The following is an 18,838-nucleotide window of genomic DNA, read 5'->3' on the forward strand; positions in this document are numbered from 1 at the left end:
GAATAAAGATGCTGAGAAAATGAAGATTCAATATTTGATTTAATATTTAATTTTAAAATAAACTTATTTGAAACAGTGCTAGCTCTTACTTTTAAAACACTACCCAGCAACAACAAAAGCACTTTTAGATAAGAATACACGAGACACATTCGTGTTGTCTTATGTGGACATGCAAGAGTCTGCTAAATTTCAAAACAGAAAGCATTTTCCTCATGCCCATAAATAAATGTTTAACAAAAGTGACATAAGCAAGTGGACATAAGATTATCCTTCTAAAGGGTAACTACACACATTACAACATAACTACGCATTTAAGTTTAGGGGAAAATCCAAGTCAGAAAACTGTCTCTGGGACACAGACAAAATATTAAAGCACTACACTATGTTCTTTTTTTAATTCTTTTTTATCAAACGGACTTCTTTTTATTTATCCATCTATTCATTCACATTCTACAAAAGAATCTGAGCCAGTTACACAAATTCACAAAGTACAATAAGATTAAACAAAAAATTGGAAAGAATGTGAAAGAGCAAGAGACTACTAATGACAAAGGCTTAGGCCAGTACACAAAATACCAAAATACACGCCATAAGATACCACGGGTGCTAAAAATACCCTTTGGAAGTTGTGACCTTTCTAGTGACCAGTGTAGGGAACACCATGATCACGGACAGTATTACTATGAGTAGCAGAGCTACTCCACATGTAATTCAGGAAAATCAGTGTTTTAAAGTCTGAATATCTTTCTTTTAATGATTAGTATTTCCTATTTCGAAAATGAAAATATTAAAAAATTTGTCCCGAAACTGGAAAAAAAAACTTTTTAAAAACATGTGTTCTGTATTAAAAAATAATTAGTATTTTTACATTTACAAAGGCAACCGAAATAGCTACTTTACTCTGCCTTCATATGGCTCCTAATTACCCTTGCCTTTCTATATTCAGTCTCATTTTTGCATATAATACTCTTCTTTACCTGTACCTTATAATCATGTATACTCTTCATGAGACTTCCAAGTATTTTTTGTTTAGGGCCACACCCGCGGCATATGGAAGCACCCCTAAGGGAACTCCTAATGCTTTTTGTTTTGTTTTATTTTGTTTTTTTAAAAACTACTGAAATAAAAAGCAATTACATTCTAAGAAGGCTTTTGGGAAGTAATACTTATTTTCATATGCACCTTCTTTGGAGAGTTTATTTTGAATTTCTTCCCTTTTAAAAACTGTCTTTAATTGTTTTTACAAGTCAGTCCAAGTCATTATCAACCGTTTTTCCTTTTCCTTTTCCTGTTGAGGCTGCTTAGCATAGAATGATTACAATAATTGAAACGACATGGTGTCTTTTTGCATTCTTGGAGGGTCTTTCATGAAATAATGTCCTATTCTTCATGATGACATCTTGGGTTAGGGATAAACACATCAAGGCTCCCCACATACATGTTGAAAGAAAAAAACACCCTTAAAGCTATCATGTATTGCATCGGAGATTCATTTTTAAATTTGCGTGGCTTTATTTTTTCCACACCCTTACGTTTTTATTTTTCTTTTTGGCATACTGTAAAAATATCTGTGGCATCATTGAGAAGCCTGCATGTAAACATCAACTTACACCATATTTTAAAATATATGCAGTGTGTATTTTGGTTAAAATAACCCTTTGCGTAGTTACACAGTCATTTCTGACTATTTTTGATGAATTTTTGATCATATTTTTTTCTCCATCCTAAAATATTTAGAAGTATACACTGAGTTGCCCTAGTGTGAGAACTATCTTAGTTTCATCTTTCTTTCACAGTAGTATTTGTGATCATAAAATAATTTGTGGATTTTTATTAAAGAAATTTTGGAAAATACAGATATGTGTAAAGAGAAACTAAAATCACCTATGAAGCCAACACCTAGAAATAAAAAACAGTGGTAAAATATCATCGTATTGTCTTTAGTGTTTTATGTAGCCTGTAAACATTATTTTCTCTCAGAAAATTAAGATGATATCATCTACACTGTTTTGCGCATCTTGAGTATTACATTTATTTATTAGTAACTGTAGTATAGTTCATATTATAAAAGTATCCTCAGTTAATCTAACCTATCCCTATTGTTGGGTATTGAGATTGAGTTTTCACCAATATAAATAATTCTGGGAAGAATATCCTCATATCTTTACCTTTATATGCATTTCTACATATTTCTTGGGGTAATGAATTATGTCTTCCATGGTAAAATTGAAATGATGGATTTTTAATAAGTTCAGTATCATAAACAATTTAACCTCTAAAATTAACATACTTGGAGTTCCCGTTGTGGTGCAGTGGTTAACGAATCCGACTAGGAACCATGAGGTTTCGGGTTCGATCCCTGGCCTTGCTCAGTGGGTTAACGATCCGGCGTTGCCATGAGCTGTGGTGTAGGTTGCAGACGTGGCTCGGATCCCGCGTTGCTGTGGCTCTGGCCTAGGCCGACAGCTACAGCTCCGATTAGACCCCTAGCCTGGGAATCTCCATATGCCGCGGGAGCGGCCCAAGAAATGGCAAAAATAAATAAATAAATAAATAAATAAATAAATAAATAAATAAAATTAACATACTTGGAAGTGGGAGTTCCCGTCCTGGTTCAGTGGTAACAAAACCAACTAGCATCCATGAGGATATAGATTCAATCCCTGGCCTCACTCAGTATGGTAGGGATTCAACGTTGCCATAAGCTGTGGTGTAGGTCACAGATGCAGCTCGGATCTGGCATTGCTGTGGCTGTGACACAGGCCGGCAGCTGCAGCTCCAATTGACTCCTAGCCTGGGAACTTCCATATGCCAAAAGTGCGGCCCTAAAAAGCAAAATAACAATAATTACATTAAAAAAAAAACACACACACACACACTAGCAGTGCACTAAGAAACAAAACCCTGTATGCCTTAAATTGGAGCTATAAAATGATGGAATAGGAGTTCCCGTCGTGGCACAGTGGTTAACGAATCCGACTAGGAACCATGAGGTTGCAGGTTCGATCCCTGGCCTCACTCCATGGGTTAACGATCCGGCGTTGCCGTGACCTGTGGTGTAGGTTGCAGACGCAGCTCGGATCCTGCGTTGCTGTGGCTCTGGCGTAGGCTGGCAGCTACAGCTCCGATTCGACCCCTAGCCTGGGAACCTCCATATGCTGTGGGAGCGGCCCAAGAAATAGCAAAAAAAGACAAAAAAAAAAAAAAAAGATGGAATATTACTGAGATCAGCAGCAAGCATTCTACCAGGTTGAAATTTAAAAGAAACAATAGCCCTTTCTCCTCCATTATCAACAAAAATAAACTTATATGCTCAAGATATTATATGGAATATCTAAGAAAACATCAGCATCTGTGTGATGTTTTATAAATAGGGTGAGAAGAAAACTATCATGTTGAAAATATCCAGATTGAAATTAAATTTCAGAAGTTCTTAGAAGCCTCTCATTAAAATGAAAGAATAAATTATTTAAATAAATTAATTGGAAACATTAAGTCCAGTAATATTTTTCCCATTTACACATTTAAATAGTGCATTGCACTTTACAAGTTACATACATACTCACTATTCTCATTTGTTGGTAACAAGACTATTTAAACAAAAACTAAACTAATTTTTTTACTTCCCGGGGTCATATAACTAGAAAATGGTTAAGGCAGGTTAAAAACATAGTTTTTCAGGTACCTGATCTAACAATCTTTCATCATACCACACAGATAACCAAAGTGTTTCACTGGGGCCATAAGCAACAATGAAATAATACTGATGATTTTTTATTTTACCAGAATAAAAATTTTAAAGGAAAATAATAAAGCAAACTAACTTTTGCTAAAGACTACTACATGCGAAGTACGTAGGTACTCAAAGACCACAGAATCTTCATACTGATCCTGTAAAGCAGGTACCTCCCACGTTGCATGACAAAAACTGCGAGAATAGTTTCTGCCACTGTCACAGAGCTGTGATTTCCCAATCGCACAGGATTTAAATCCCAATCCCAATCACACATACTTGACTCCACTGACTTGGCTCTTAACCGATAAACAACACCGTCTCTCTAAGAACTCTACTTTCAAGTGGCCAAAGAAAGTATATTGTATCATACTAGCTTAATTTAGCAGGTCAATTTAAAATAGCAGAAATCGTAAAAATAGTGACACTAAAAAGACACATTATAAGTTGAGATAAAGGGAGGAGGGAAGGATTCACAAAATTGCCCTTTCCCAAAACCCCTGATCATCAGGAATTGACAGTCAGGAGAGAGGCACTCAGCACAGTGCGTCCAGCAGGTGTGCAGCCAGGACAACAAAACAGAAGATGCAAATTAAGAAGTAGAAAGATACCCCTGCCTAACTTGCATCATTGTTTATGTTTGTACCAACAACAACCTCTTCCTACCATGAATCATTATCATGCACAATACAAAAATTATGTTAATAAATTAGGTACATCAGAAATATCTCGATCCTACCTCTTTCTCATGCATTCGAGAACATAAATGATCATCATGGAGGCTGCTGGATTTTCTCAGGCTGAATTTGGGAGTCATCTGTTGAATGAGTAAGAATTATTCAATACTTCTTCAGGCCTGGTTTATCCAAAAGTAAACTCTAAACTGCCTGAAGTTCATGCCAACATAATACCAACACTGGAGGGAAAAGGTAGTTAATTCACTGCCAAGTGATAGGATTAATAAGACCACCATGCTTCATAATATGGACCTGGACTATTTTCTGAAAACAACTTAATGATTATTCTATTTTGAAATATCTGACCATAGGAAAAGTTTAGTGCAATTCTCACCTACCAAAGTAATTGGGATAGGCTTCTGTCTCAGGTACCGAGGATTTTCTATCTGAAAATTTAAAAATAAAGACATTAATATTTGAGTTTTAATTAAACTGTGATTTGGAAATGTTTTCCATATGTCTTAATCTAGTCTGTTTCTTAGAATGGGTATTGCATAATATATTTTAGTGGTCTACTAACAAATAAAACATAAAATGTAAACCCTTCTGCAGACACAAATACACCTTCATGATTCTCTCGCAGCCAAACTACCCAGCCCCATCACCACTACTCCTTAGCTCACATTTTACACTCCCTGCGTTCTGAATGACTTACATCATCAGAATATAGCAGGTCCTCCTGTGTCTCTCCACCTCTACGCGTTACTGTCTACCCTCCACCCCATATAAGCATGCACCTATCATCTCAAGTCTCAATCACTACTCGCCCAGGAAAATCCGGCGTATGAATCCTTAAATGTCCCTCCATAGTAGCAACTTAAATACAAAATTCCTTTGGGACTCCTGTATCTACCCTTCCAACTCATCTACCCCAACATGCCCTATATTCAAGGACACCAAACAACGTGCTTTATCTTGAAGGCAGGACATACATTCTCTGAGTCTTTGCAACCTGTGAAATCATTCTCCCAACTTCTTCACACAGTTAACTTAATCAAGATTCTTAGTTCTGGAATCTCCCCTCCACCACCCCCTCCAGGGAAATGTAGTTACGTTCCTACAACTCCAGTCATACCCTGGAGGCTCGTTCCTTTTGTGATCTAACATCTCTCTTCTGCAAAAGACTGGGGACTCTGAAAACAGACTAGGACTGTCTTGTAGCCCACCTATTTCCTACACCCACCACAGGGCCCAGTAGGTAGTGGGTGACCCATAAATACTAAGAGGAAAGGAAGGGAGGGAGGGAGGAAAGAAAGAAGGAAGGAAGGGGTAACTGCATCCAACCCCACCCTCTTCTCAGCTCCTAAAGTAGCCTGTGTGTCTCTTCTAGCTCTTCTACTGTATCGAAGAGCTTATCAGTATGTCTCCACATCTGTCTTTAAGCACAATGAATGCAAGGACAATGCCTTCTCAATTCTGTATTCCTGGTACCTAGCACAATACTTAACATGTAGCAGGTTTTCAATGAAACATTTATTGAATTAATATACTATATAGAAATTAGAAATACTGATTGTTATCCCAACTAGTTCATCCACAAATGAAGTGATAATCAAAAATCGCTATCACAGAATTCCAATCTCTTAACATTATAAACCCACAATTTACTACATGGATAATCTCAACATATACAAAATAAAAATGTAACACTAACCATGACTTCAGCGTAGGATATTGGTTCTTACTCTGAAGTATACCATTAGCATCAACTGACAAACTTTTTCAAATATGTGTTACTAGGCTCCACTCTTCCAAAATCCCATTGTGTTTTCAAAAAGATCCCAAATGATGCATTACAGTTCATAATTAATGGAAGATAAACAACCATATCCAATGTGACAGCAAAGTTCAGGATAAAGAATCAATTAATCAAAGAATATAGAAGAAAAAGGAGTTCCCGTTGTGGCACAGTGGTTGACGAATCCGACTAGGAACCATGAGGTCGCCGGTTCGGTCCCTGCCCTTGCTCAGTGGGTTGACGATCCGGCGTTGCCGTGAGCTGTGGTGTAGGTTGCAGATGTGGCTCGGATCCCGCATTGCTGTGGCTCTGGCATAGGCCGGAGACTACAGCTCCAATTCGACCCCTAGCCTGGGAACCTCCATATGCCGTGGGAGTGGCCCAAGAAATAGCAAGAGGACAAAAGAAAAAAAAAAAAAAAAAGACTATAGAAGAAATGAAATTAAAAATAGAACTAAAAAAATTTAAGCCTCTATAGCAACAGATAGGATCTGAAGAATAACTACATTTCAGCACCTAGCCTAGGAGAAATTTAAAAAATAATTTTTTTCACCTGGAGGCTGGTTCCCATAAAGTAATAACAACTGTGTGAATTTAAATACCTCTCCCCATCCTCCAAAAACCCATGTAGATCAACAAAGCAAGCACATAAAAATACCCATCACTCACATCTATATCATGAGAGGGAGAAAGAGATTATAAAACCTTCAAATAATAGCTAAGTGGCCAAAGAAAGATCATAAATCAGCAGAACTAGATCCTGAGCCAAACCACAGTGATCACATGGAAAAAAGGAAGTCCTGAGGGTCCTAGTGGTGGTGACACATAAACGTCATCAATGTCGACCTGTAGAAGGAGAATGGTCTGCCTTAAGTGGGTCAGACAAAAGCCCTGACAGATCAGAGTGCTGGAGACAAAGGGTCAAAAGAAGGTCACGGGAAGTGTGAGGAAAGAAGGCAATCTTACGAGGGAACCACTTCTGTGGTAGAGGGAGGCCCCTTAGAAGGAAGGTTGTCCAGGATGAAAAAGAAGCTGAAGAAAAGGGATTAAATAATTAGTCTATAATAGTTATACAGAAACAAGACAAAAATCAAAGAACCAGAAGACAGGACAAAATGACAACTACAAAAGGCACCATCTATTAAAGAAACTGAAGTTCAGTGGAGCAGAAGAGAGTCTTCCTGAATTAAGAAGTGACGTAAGCTACCAAGCTACCCCTCTCATATGATCACTGGCTATTGCTTGTTCAGAAAAATCTAACATAAATAATCATGAACAGAAAAAAGAATCTGGTAGCCATTGAAACTTACAGCAAAAAACAGAAAATCAAATCAAAGCCTGTCAGCAGAATCATTCTTTAAAAATCACGAAATAGAAGAAAACAATAATAGAGTCCTCCTTTTGAGCCCTCTGTCTCCAGACTCCTGATTCCTCAGGTTTTGTGCATGACGCAGTTATGGTAGGCCACTCTCCTGCAGGTCAATATTTGATGATATTTATGTTCTACTACCACTAAGACAACATGTATTCAAGTATAGCTTTTCAATAATTTCAAGGAAATCATAAAGAGAAGAACAAGTAACGACAAAAAATAGAAGTAGAGGCTGACCAAATAAACACATGGCAAAGTTGCCAGATGCCAAGTCAATATATAAAAGTCAACTGCATTTCTTTAAATTAGCAAAAATCATCTAGAGAAAAAGATGACTTTACAAAGATATTTATAATCATAAAAATATATATAATACCTAAAAGTAAATCTAAGAAAATACATATAAATTATGAAGAAAATAATTAAGTTTTGAAAGACATTGAAAACTGAAATAAAAATAGAGTGAAACCATGGTTTTGGATAGCTTCAATATTGCAAAAGTGTCAATTCTGCTCAACTTGATTTTGCGACTAAATTTATCTAAACCTTGGAGATTCCGTTGTGGCTCAGCAGGTTAAGAACCCACCTAGTATCCATGAGGATGAGAGTTCAATCCCTCATTCAGTGGGTAAGGACCTGGTGTTGCTGCAAGCTACTGCATCAGTCACCGTTGCAGCTCGGATCTGGAGTTGCTGTGGCTGTGGTGTAGGCCAGCAGCTGCAGCTCCAATTTGAGCCCTAGCCCAGGAACTTCCACATGCCACAGGTACAGCCTTAATAAGAAAAGAAAAAAAGTTTTTAATTTTATCTAAATCAATATCTCAAAAGGGTTTTTGGAAAATTTAATGAACTCATTATAAAATGTACATAAATAAATAAAGGGACAAAAATAGCCAAGAAATGCCTGAAGAAAAAATCAAGGTGGGTTGTCTTATAAGACGTAATAAAACTATAGTAATAAAAATAAGTCAAAGGAACTAATTGGAAAGTATCAGAAACCCAAATATATATGAAAATATATTTATGAAAGCTATAGCACTGCAAATTATTGCGAAAATAAGGATGTGTTCAATAAGAGGAAATAAGAGGGGATCCCTTCCTCACACCATATAACAACGAATTCCCAGTGGATTAAATACTTATAATTAAAAGCAGAACTATAAAAACTTTCAGGAGACAATTGAGAGGAATGACTTCAGTGCTCAGGGTAGAGAAGATTTCTTTAAACAAGACATACCAAAAAAGCATAAATAAAAAATAAACTAATAAATCTGACCACTTCTCTCTTAAAAAGATATTGAAAAGGCAAGCCATAAACTGGAAGGAAATGTTTGCACAAATAATTCGTCTATAATATTTATAAAGAAGGTCTTCAAACATCAATAAAAGAAAGAACAACCCATCAGGAAAAGATAGGAAAAACTTAAGACACGTTTCACTGACAAAGAAATCTGAATGACATAAAGATATGAAAATATGCTCTATGTGCTTAGAAATATGAAAACTGTAAAGTAATACCACAAGCAGATGGTATTTTACAGCCACGAGACTGGCATACATGAAAAATTTGACAATGGAAGTGTTCCAGATGTGGAGCACTACCACTGGGTGTATGAATTAGTGTATTTACTTTGGGAAACATTTACTAAGTAAAGATAATAATAAAATCTACTTAAATATCATACTAGAGAAAGAGGCATAGTCTTTGGTAAATAGTACTGTACTATATATACACAGCTTTTTGAAAAATAGAGGTAGCAAATTTCCAGCAGGCAGCAAAGTACATTCAATAAATATTTATTGTCTGAAGGTATATATATATGAAAAGTAAGTAACCATTCTCTATATCTGGAATGGAAAAAACCAGCATAGAAAAAAGCAAGTCCTTCAAAGACACACATAAATCTGCAAATACATAAAACCCTAATTCATGAAGCAGAATTAAATATACAGGGAAAAATAAAGGAAGAGGGAAACAGAATTCTCAAAGATGCTCAAGCTCTAATTAAGCTTAAAATTTAAAACCAAAAGCCAAGAAAACCATCTGTGACTTATTTTTACTCAGCTCTACATTTATGAGCAGGGTACAAAATATTGGTTTAGCTAATTACAATGTAGCCTTTCAACTACGCAGAAGTAACTCCTATTTCATCCTATTCATCTTTAAAAGCATACAGAAGTTCACAGGACTCATTCTGTTATCATAAATTTCCTTTCTCAAGTTGACCTCCCACAAAAAGAAAACATCTATTCTAATATTTAAAAGCAAGAATAAACACTGTAAACAATTATAAATCTTCTGTTGTTGTTGTTCATTTATAATATGTTGAGTTTGTCTCATAACCACTTTTAATATGTAATGAGAATTATTCATAGTAGAGCATGTTCTTGAGTCTATTTGAGGGAAATAAGCAATCTATTTTCTGATTTCATAACAGCAGCCAGATGTGCTTTGAAGTTAAATGTTCCCACTCTGTAATCCTCAAGTAACATGGACTTGAAGCAATCTGTAAACAGTCTTAACATTTACTTTTGCCATGCTCTTTTAGAACACTTCTTGTTCTCTCATAATACCTCAAGAAAGAGTACAATAAGGAATGTCCAAAATGGAAGATAAAAAGGACTTATGTGAAACATTAAAGTCCAACAAAATATTACACAGAAAGCAAAGCCAAAAATAATTAAGGTCCAATAGCATGAGTAAATCACATAATAGAACATCTCTTGTTTAAGAACCAAATAGAATCACAGTAATAAATAATAATTTAGACATAAATACAGATATCTAATTGCTCTATAATGAAAAACTGGCTTTTGACATTTTATTGTGTTTAGTTTTTCAGCGGGATTGTTCAATTACAAAGCATTGTCAGTTTGTTTCTTCAAATTGTACAGAATTTGCTCAAACTGACCTCCATATAGAGGTAACTATATAACTAGTGTTGATCAAATAGAGATGTTCCAAGGTTCCAGAAAAAAACAGAAAGACATTTTATCTGATATTTCAGCTATCTTAGAAGACGGGACATTATTAAGCAACATATTCTAGCAACACAACTACACTTAGTGTTTTTAAGTCATAGCATTCATCAGAAGAACTACCAAAACTCTTTCTATCGCATGAAATAAATTCAGTCATCAATGTCAAATAAATAATGCTCCAAAATAATGTTTTTAAGTCAATATTTTAGAATTTGAAAAATGTTTTCCGTGGGAAAAAATACTACAAATGAAGGTTCATTCATTGGTTTCACATTTCAACAAATATTTAATAAGCACAAACAACAAATACTTAATTCACATTTCAACAAATATTTAATAAGCACAAACAAATTACATATATAGCCATTATTCACTGGCACAAGGAAAAGCAAATAAGTCCAAGGAACAGAAAGGAAATATACATGTACTGTCACCTGATTTATGAGACACAAACGCTGCCATGCAGTGGGAAAACAGGCTTTTCAATAAATGGGAGTGTCAGGTGTATATTTATAAAGGTCAAAAACAAATCTTAACTCCCCACCTTACAACATACACTATAATCGCCTCCAGAAGGTATGTAATTCTAAATAGGAAACGTGAAACAATAGAGTTGCTAGAAGGAAACACAGGAGAACATCTACAGAAACTTAAGATAGTCAAAGACCTTAGAACACAAAAAGCACTTTTTCATGAGATGAAAAAATTATAAAAATGAACTGCATTAAAATTAAAAATTTCTCTTCATCAAAGATACCAGTAAGAGAAGGAAAGAAAGCAACAAGGTGGAAGAAAATGTTTATAACATTATATATTTCTGAAAGATTCATCCAGAATAGATAAAGAGCTCTTACATATCCATAAGAAACAGACAACACAACAGGAGTATTGGCAAAGTCTTAAGGAAGCACTTCTCTCTGAGCTGTCAATCAACATATTAAAAGGCACTAACTTTATCAGTCATCAGGAAAATACATATTAAAACCACACCATGCAGTGTCATTAACCATTCTCAAGAATGGCTAAATTTTACCAAGTATTGAAAAGAAAGCAGAGGAACAGGGACTGGTATACTGGGCTGATGAGGATGAAAATAGGCAAAGTCCCTTCAGGAAACTGTCTGGAGGAAGTTCTAATACGGTGCAGCATACTGGAAAAGTTAACAGTACATTGTTGCTGCAGCCGTGGCACACACAGGTTGCAACTCTGGGGTGGGTTTGATCCCTGGCCTGGGAACTTCTTCCTGCCGCCAGTACAGAAAAAAAAACAAAAAACAAAAAACTGGCAGCATTATCTGATGCATCAATTAGTTTTTAGCTGCATCAAAAAATCACCACAAAGCTTCATGATTTCCAACTAGACCACTTCACTTAGCTCAGGACTATGGGGGTCGGCAACTTGGGCAGTTCATCTACTGAAACAGCTCATCTCACCTAGACTCGCTCTTGTGTCTGCTTACCAGCAGGACAGCTGATCCTGAGTGACCAATTAGAACAATTCTCTACAGGTCACAGTGAGTAGGACAGCCAGGCTTCCCACTGTCCCTACAGGGAGAGTTAAAGGGCACCCCAGGCTGCTAACAGCTCAACGGCTCACAAGGTACCCTTTAGCCCTTGACAGGAAGGTTCATCCCTCTCTGAGGGACCTCCAAGTGAGGGTGCCTGGCTACAGATGCTGTCTACACTGAGGAGCCCCTGCAGGATCAGGGGGAGCCCTACTCCTGCTGACCTCACCCGGCTCCTTCCAGGCCCCGTTTCCTCCACTGCATGTGCTGAGAGTTTCACTGCACAGATTCTGCAGGCCCAGATCCCACTTTCCTGCTCTGCTTCCAGAGATCTGACCTAAGGGGTCTACTTAAAGAGGCCTCGTGCCTGTATCCTCCTGGTGGGAGTGAGGCTTTGCAGTCAATACGCAGACCAAGGGTGGGAGGGCTGGGTGGCTGGTGACCGGAAGGAAAGGCCCAGGAGAGTCCTTCTCCTGAGGGTCCCCCACCCATCCTCAGAAAAAAAGAAAAAAGAAAAAAATTATAAAAGAAGTCATGCATGAAGTATATAAAATACGGTAACAAAGCAAGAAAGCCTCCCCAAAGCTCAAGGTTAAGAAGGTTAAAGAATAATGAAAAATAATACAGGAGGAATATTAATTTCTAGGTTTAGGAAGTAAATCTCTACTTGAATTATGTATTCTTAAAGAAAATAGTAACACACTCCTGAGAAAATAATATACTTGGGGAAATAAATTTTTAACAATAACTAGAAAATTCAAATTCCACATCTAATGTATCATAATGAAGGTATTGACAGGCATACCAGCAATATTAAAAATGTGCCCTTAGTATAGAGTACAAAAATTAACCAGTATTAACTGATGATTCAGAGGAAGAAAGGAAAAAAGTCCATGCACATTCTCATACAAAACTAAAATCAAAGCAAAATCTTCGCTTTTTAATACACTGGATATTTAAATTATTCTGCTGTGATCAAGAGATATCATTCAATCTGATTATGCATAAATGTTATAAATATATTAAAAGGCAAACTTTTATATTTTACACTGTTAGTGCATTCTTTGAAAAATAAAAATGTGAAATAAAACCCCAGGCAGTCCTAGTTTTACAGCATTACCTCAAAATATTTTAGATGTTTTCTCTTAATTTTATTATAGGGATGAAAATTTTAATCCTCTGAACAGTTAAATAATCGTGAAAAGTACATCAGAAGTTTCAAATGGCTAAGGGCAAAGGCAAGTTTAAAAGGATAGCCCGGAATTTTATTTTTCACTTTGATTTTGCTTTCTGGAAAGAAGAATCTGTCTTTCTGAGAGGTTTCCTAAGCTCCTCTCCCAAAGTGTAACTCAGGACTTTTCCTCCAAAGGCAACTTCCCCTCCCCCTTCAAACATGAAAATGTTTTTCTTTTGACTTTCTCATTATCAGTACTAGTTCTCTCTTGTCTTCCATTAACCTACTCCCCAAATGAGTAGGAAATTCACGTTGCTTTAAATTCTTACCCGTTCCCCTCCTTTCTGACTGAGGCCAGCCCTCCTCACCCTGCAGTCTCTAAAGACCAGAGCTGTTCCACGCTCAGGGTGCGACCACCACCTCAAGCTGTATGACTACTAAATAGTCCAGCCCTGAGACTCGGGAAGCTGAAAACCTGGAACTCCCCAGTTAATCTCACCATCTCTTCAAATTCCACGGGTCTAAAACTCAAACTCTTAAAGTGGAGTGAGTCCCCATCTGACAATCGATAATCTGACAGAAAGCCAACATTCCCATTTCTTAGAACCACGTCTTCAGGTGCCCCCTGTTCAGCCCACCATCACCAAGCATTCTTTATTCCCTTCGAATGACTCTCCTTTCCAGTCTCACCCTCCTCACAGAAATCACACCAGTGTGAAGCCCACTACAAACACCGAAAAGAGGACTGGTTCCCTTCCTCCATTTCTATGCACGTCAGTAGAACCGTCATAAGACCACCTAGTCAATGTCCCTAACGCACTGCTTTCACTAAGTAGGAAGGGTTTCAGGGTGTAAAAAAAAAAACACCATCCCCAATGTCGGTGAAGAAGTGAGAAATAGACAATCCTATTGACTGCTGGTTGGAAAATAAATTGGAATACACTTTCTGGAGGGCAATATACCAAGATCTAAGATAACCTAAGGAAGCAACCAAATAGGTACAAAAAGATTCTTTGAAGGAATTTTACTGCAGCATTATCTGTATTAGCAATAAACTGGGAGCAACCTAAATGTTCAAAAATGTCAGAATGCTTAAATAATTGTGAAATATCCACCCAAAAGAAAAACTAGTGCTACCATTAATAATAATGTTAATAGAACTATAATCAACTTATACCAAATTTAAAATAGCACATAATAGTATTTATAAAATGACCCCAATTTTGTTTACATTTTAATTTTATACATACACATGGAAAAAAATGAGGGAAAGATATATGTAACAAAATGTTAATGACACATCTTTTAGTGTTAAGATTTTAAAACATCTTTTATTCCTCTGACATTCTGTATTTCTCAAATTTTTCAAATTACAAATTATTTTTATAATAACATGGGGTTTAAAAAATTGATTAAACCGCTTTCACTGCCTCAAAGCATTTAAACAGCATATATGTAAAGCAGAATGTGCAGGTGAAAAAAATTGACCTCCACCACTCACTATTGCCTCAGATTTAAAAGCTAAACTTCTCAATTTAGCATGCAAAGCTCTAACATAATCCAGCTTGCCCTCTAATCCTCTACATAAACCCCAAAGATCCAGTCAAGACAGGTCGCTTAGGCCACTACACCTTCTTCATGCCTACTTCTGCCTTGAGTTCCTAGCTCCCTTCCTCCGCCTACCCAAACACATCCACGCCCCCAGCCTTTGCACATGAGAACTGCTGTCCATGATGGAAGCTCCCCCAGGAAGTCTCCCAGGGGACCGTTTAACCCAAATGACCTTGCTTCTCCAAGTCCCCCCTCCCTGCCCTCCGCCTTGGTATTCCACTTCCTAGATAACTCCTGTTGGTCTCTGATCATATACTGTCTTAAATGCAACTGTGTCACACACGTATCTCTCACTTTACCAACAAGAAAGGCAGTCTTTCGAGGGCAGGGACTGTTTTATGTGTCTTTGGAAGGACATTTCTCTCTCCTGTTCCCCAAGTCCCTCTCCATGTGAACACAGTACTAAATGTCTAATACCCAATAATACTCTCTCTTTAGAATTAATTAGTTCAGTTGTTTTCCAAATACAATATGCATTGCGCCACATCAATAGACATACATAAAACAAACAACTTTTTTACCCCAAGGTTCCAACTATTAAGGCGAGCTTCGATGTCACTGTCATCCAAACAAAGAGCAGATTTTTGCGAATGACCTTCCTGAAATACAAAAGAGAGAGATGTGATGAAAAAAAGAAAGAAAAAGAAAGACAGGATGGCAGGGTGGAGGAAAGAAGAAAGGAGGGAGGAAATAAAAAAAGGAAGGAGGGAAAGAAGGAAGGAAAGGAGGAAAGAGGGAGGGAGGAAGTGAAGGAAAGGAGGGAGGAAGGAAGGAAAGGGAGGGAGGAAGGAAGGGAGGAAGGAAGGAAAGGGAGGGAGGGAGGAAGGAAGGAAGGAAAGGGAGGAAAGGGAGGAAGGAAGGAAAGGGAGGGAGGAAGGAAGGGAGGAAAGGGAGGGAGGAAGGAAGGAAGGAAAGGGAGGGAGGGAGGAAGGGAGGGAGAAAGGAAGGAAAGGGAGGGAGGAAGGAAGGGAGGAAAGGGAGGGAGGAAGGAAGGAAGGAAAGGGAGGGAGGAAGGAAGGAAGGAAAGGGAGGGAAGAAGGAAGGAAGGAAAGGGAGGGAGGGAGAAAGGGAGGAAAGAACGAGGGAGGGAGAAAACAGGACAAAATTCATGTCATTCAGAGTAATGAGAGTTTCGTGTGCTTTCCTGGTAATGCTATACTGCCCTTGGAGGAAAGGATTATGTTACAACTGAGCTAGCTCTCAATGCTAAATAATGACTGTTTATTACAGCTGCTTAGGGCTATGAGATGTCTTCCAAACATATTCACACAGTAACTACATTTCCAAAAAAAAAAAAAAAAAAAATCAAAAGAATATTTTAAAAAATAATCCAGACTCTTCTCTTTAAATTCTTTTACAAACAGCTTTAAGTGTGGTATACCACAGCAGCTTTAAAGGGGGGTAGGGGAACACTTGAAAAGATGAATTAGCTACTCTCGTTAAAATTAGTTAACAGGAAAGTTTGTGTTGATGTCCAAGAAGCTCTTTGTTCTTAAATTAATTCGCATTCATACACTGAACATAAAGAGAAAAAAGCTTTGGGTTCACATCATGAAAACATAATCATTCTTTACTTTTTTAAAAAATTAAAATTCCATGCTTTTTTCCCCTTCCATATAATTTATTATGTAACATATTTATCAAGCCAGATTAAAGTTATAATAAACTGAGGAGAGCCAAAGATCTACGCCCAGAAAAGGACAATGATCTGAAAGCCCTAAAAACTTAAATAGGTAACACTGCATAAAGTAATTTATATTTTATAATACAGCCAAAAATCTGTGTTTTATTTAAATTTAAATTTAATTTGCTGGTGTAGCATTTTCATGCTTATAGAAAACCTCATTACTAATAAATCTATTTACCTGTGGTCATTTAAATTATCTGAAGTGATGAAAAAATACTAAAATGTTCTTCATATTTTACAGCCTCCAAATTTCTACTGAATAAAAATGCTGGGTTTATTACATATACTAATTAAATCATTATTTCCTCTACTGCTGGTCCCTTGTTTCCTGGTGGTTTCTAGGGGGGTCTTTTTAGGCCCACACCCACGGCATAAGGAAGTTCCCAGGCTAGGGGTCAAACCAGAGCTGCAACTGCTGGCCTATGCCACAGCAGTGCCAGATCTGAGCTGCATCTGTGATCTACACCACAGCTCAAGGCAACGCCAGATCCTCAACCCACTGAGTGGGGTCAGGGATCAAACCCATGTCCTCAAGAATACTAGTCATTCATTACTGCTGAGCCACAAGGGGAACTCCTGTCCCTTGATTTTTGAATGGGTTTTTTTGGTGTGTAAATTAGAATATCTTTAAAAATGTACCTCCCTTGTTTATTTTGAGTAAATATAATGGTTGATAATAAATCCACAAACATTTAAAATGTGCTACTCTTTATATTAAAATGTTTATGAAAGTTCCAAATTGGAACTTTCTGTCACTGGAGAAAACATAAGGAGTTCTGTTTAGAGCAATATGTGCTCAAACATTCATGCACTGCACATGACCTCCTTGTAGCTAAAAGTCTTGAAACCCAAGACAAGCCAAAGTGACCCAAGAAGGACTGTAGTTAAGCAGACAAAGTCTAACTGGAATGCTCACCAATGCCATGTTCAGACCAAACCTGAGTTAAGACATTAAATGCAGGCGTTCCCGTTGTGGCGCGGCAGAAACGAATCTGACTAGGAACTACACAGTTATGGGTTTGATCCCTGGCCTCGCTCAGTGGTGTTGCCATGAGCTGTGGTGTAGGTTGCAGACGTGGCTTGGATCTGGCGCTGCTGTGGCTGTGGCATAGGCTGGCAGCTACAGCTCCAATTAGACCCCTAGCCTGGGAACCTCCATATGCCGTGAGTGTGGCTCTCAAAAGACAAAAGACAAAAAAAAAAAAAAAAAGAAATGCAGAACAGGTATTCCTATTTCAAGATATAAACAGTTTACCTTCATCAGCAAGGCAGTGTTCCCCACTTCTCTACAAACTAATTCCAATGTCTTAAGTTTATGACCACTGTGTGTCTAATCATTTTTATACATCCTGAGTAAAAGGGGAAAAAATAACTAAAAAAATGAAGCTTTCCAAAGTTACTCATGTCAATGCACCGGAAAAATGACAGACTGATGAACACGATGCCTCAGAATCTGAGAAAGTAGAAGGAACACTGCAGAATATACCAAATCCACCATTTGCTGTGAAATCAGCATGTTCACCAGAACCTTCAGACATTATTCGTTGTTTGTACACAATCATTGGAATTTGTGGAGCTACTTCAAAACAAGAAGTAAACAGAGAAAAACAAAGGTAGAATGTGATCTTACAGAACTCTTTGGGGTAATAATCTGTCCGTCTTCTCTGTAGGTTGGACTCATGGACTGCGATCTGGTTTGGAGCTTTGCAATGCATTGTTCCCTACTAAGAGAGCAAAACAGTCACAGTCAGAATCAGGGGGATTCAGAGGACAGAGGGGTATTCAAATCTAGGATCACCATACTTTTTTCTTTTGGGAGAGAGATGACTATTTATATTAACAATGATGTTTCAGTAGCAAATAAAAAAGAAATATGAATAATAACCACTCATATTTCTCACATTTTATTTCAATCAGAGTAAAACATAAATAAAATGTCACCTAAATGCCACATGCTTTCTTAGAAATGAATGCGATTGTTCAGTGGGACTATAATAAACCATGTGTATTTCCCCCTCTTCCAACGTATAGGAAGAGAAAAAACGAAGCATACATTCTCAGAGAAGATTGTTAAATTAAAAGGTTAGCAAGTTTTGTTGGATTCATGTCTCACACCATGAAGTCTTAAAATCAATAAAATGGTAAAACTTTTATGTAGCTGAAAGTGTGAGTTAATTTGAAACCATGTCAGGAGCCACAAATAAATCAAAATCTTAAATTTTAAAATATGCCATGTTAGTTCAGGCAAAATGTGATAAAGTACAGCATAAATAGGAAATAAATAGTTTAAGCTCCTAGATG

At 37.2% G+C, this 18,838-nt stretch overlaps 1 protein-coding gene across 9 annotated transcripts in view; it reads right to left on the minus strand.

The window, feature by feature from the left end:
* CEP112 (centrosomal protein 112) overlaps positions 1 to 18,838 on the minus strand; it is a 475,548-nt gene that overhangs the window by 412,789 nt on the left and 43,921 nt on the right. For all 9 annotated transcript variants that reach the window (XR_002337057.1, XM_021066730.1, XM_021066727.1 and 6 more), the window contains 4 exons: positions 18,168 to 18,261; positions 15,372 to 15,449; positions 4,809 to 4,856; positions 4,473 to 4,550 (listed from right to left, as the gene is read on the minus strand). Coding sequence is in view for 8 of the 9 variants with exons in the window: in XM_021066730.1 (XP_020922389.1) it covers positions 4,473 to 4,550; positions 4,809 to 4,856; positions 15,372 to 15,449; positions 18,168 to 18,261 (298 nt within the window). In the remaining variant the exon portion in view is untranslated. The remainder of the gene's footprint in view (positions 1 to 4,472; positions 4,551 to 4,808; positions 4,857 to 15,371; positions 15,450 to 18,167; positions 18,262 to 18,838) is intronic.

This window comes from Sus scrofa, chromosome 12 (genome assembly GCF_000003025.6).
Source record: "Sus scrofa isolate TJ Tabasco breed Duroc chromosome 12, Sscrofa11.1, whole genome shotgun sequence".
NCBI classification, from domain to species: domain Eukaryota; kingdom Metazoa; phylum Chordata; class Mammalia; order Artiodactyla; family Suidae; genus Sus; species Sus scrofa.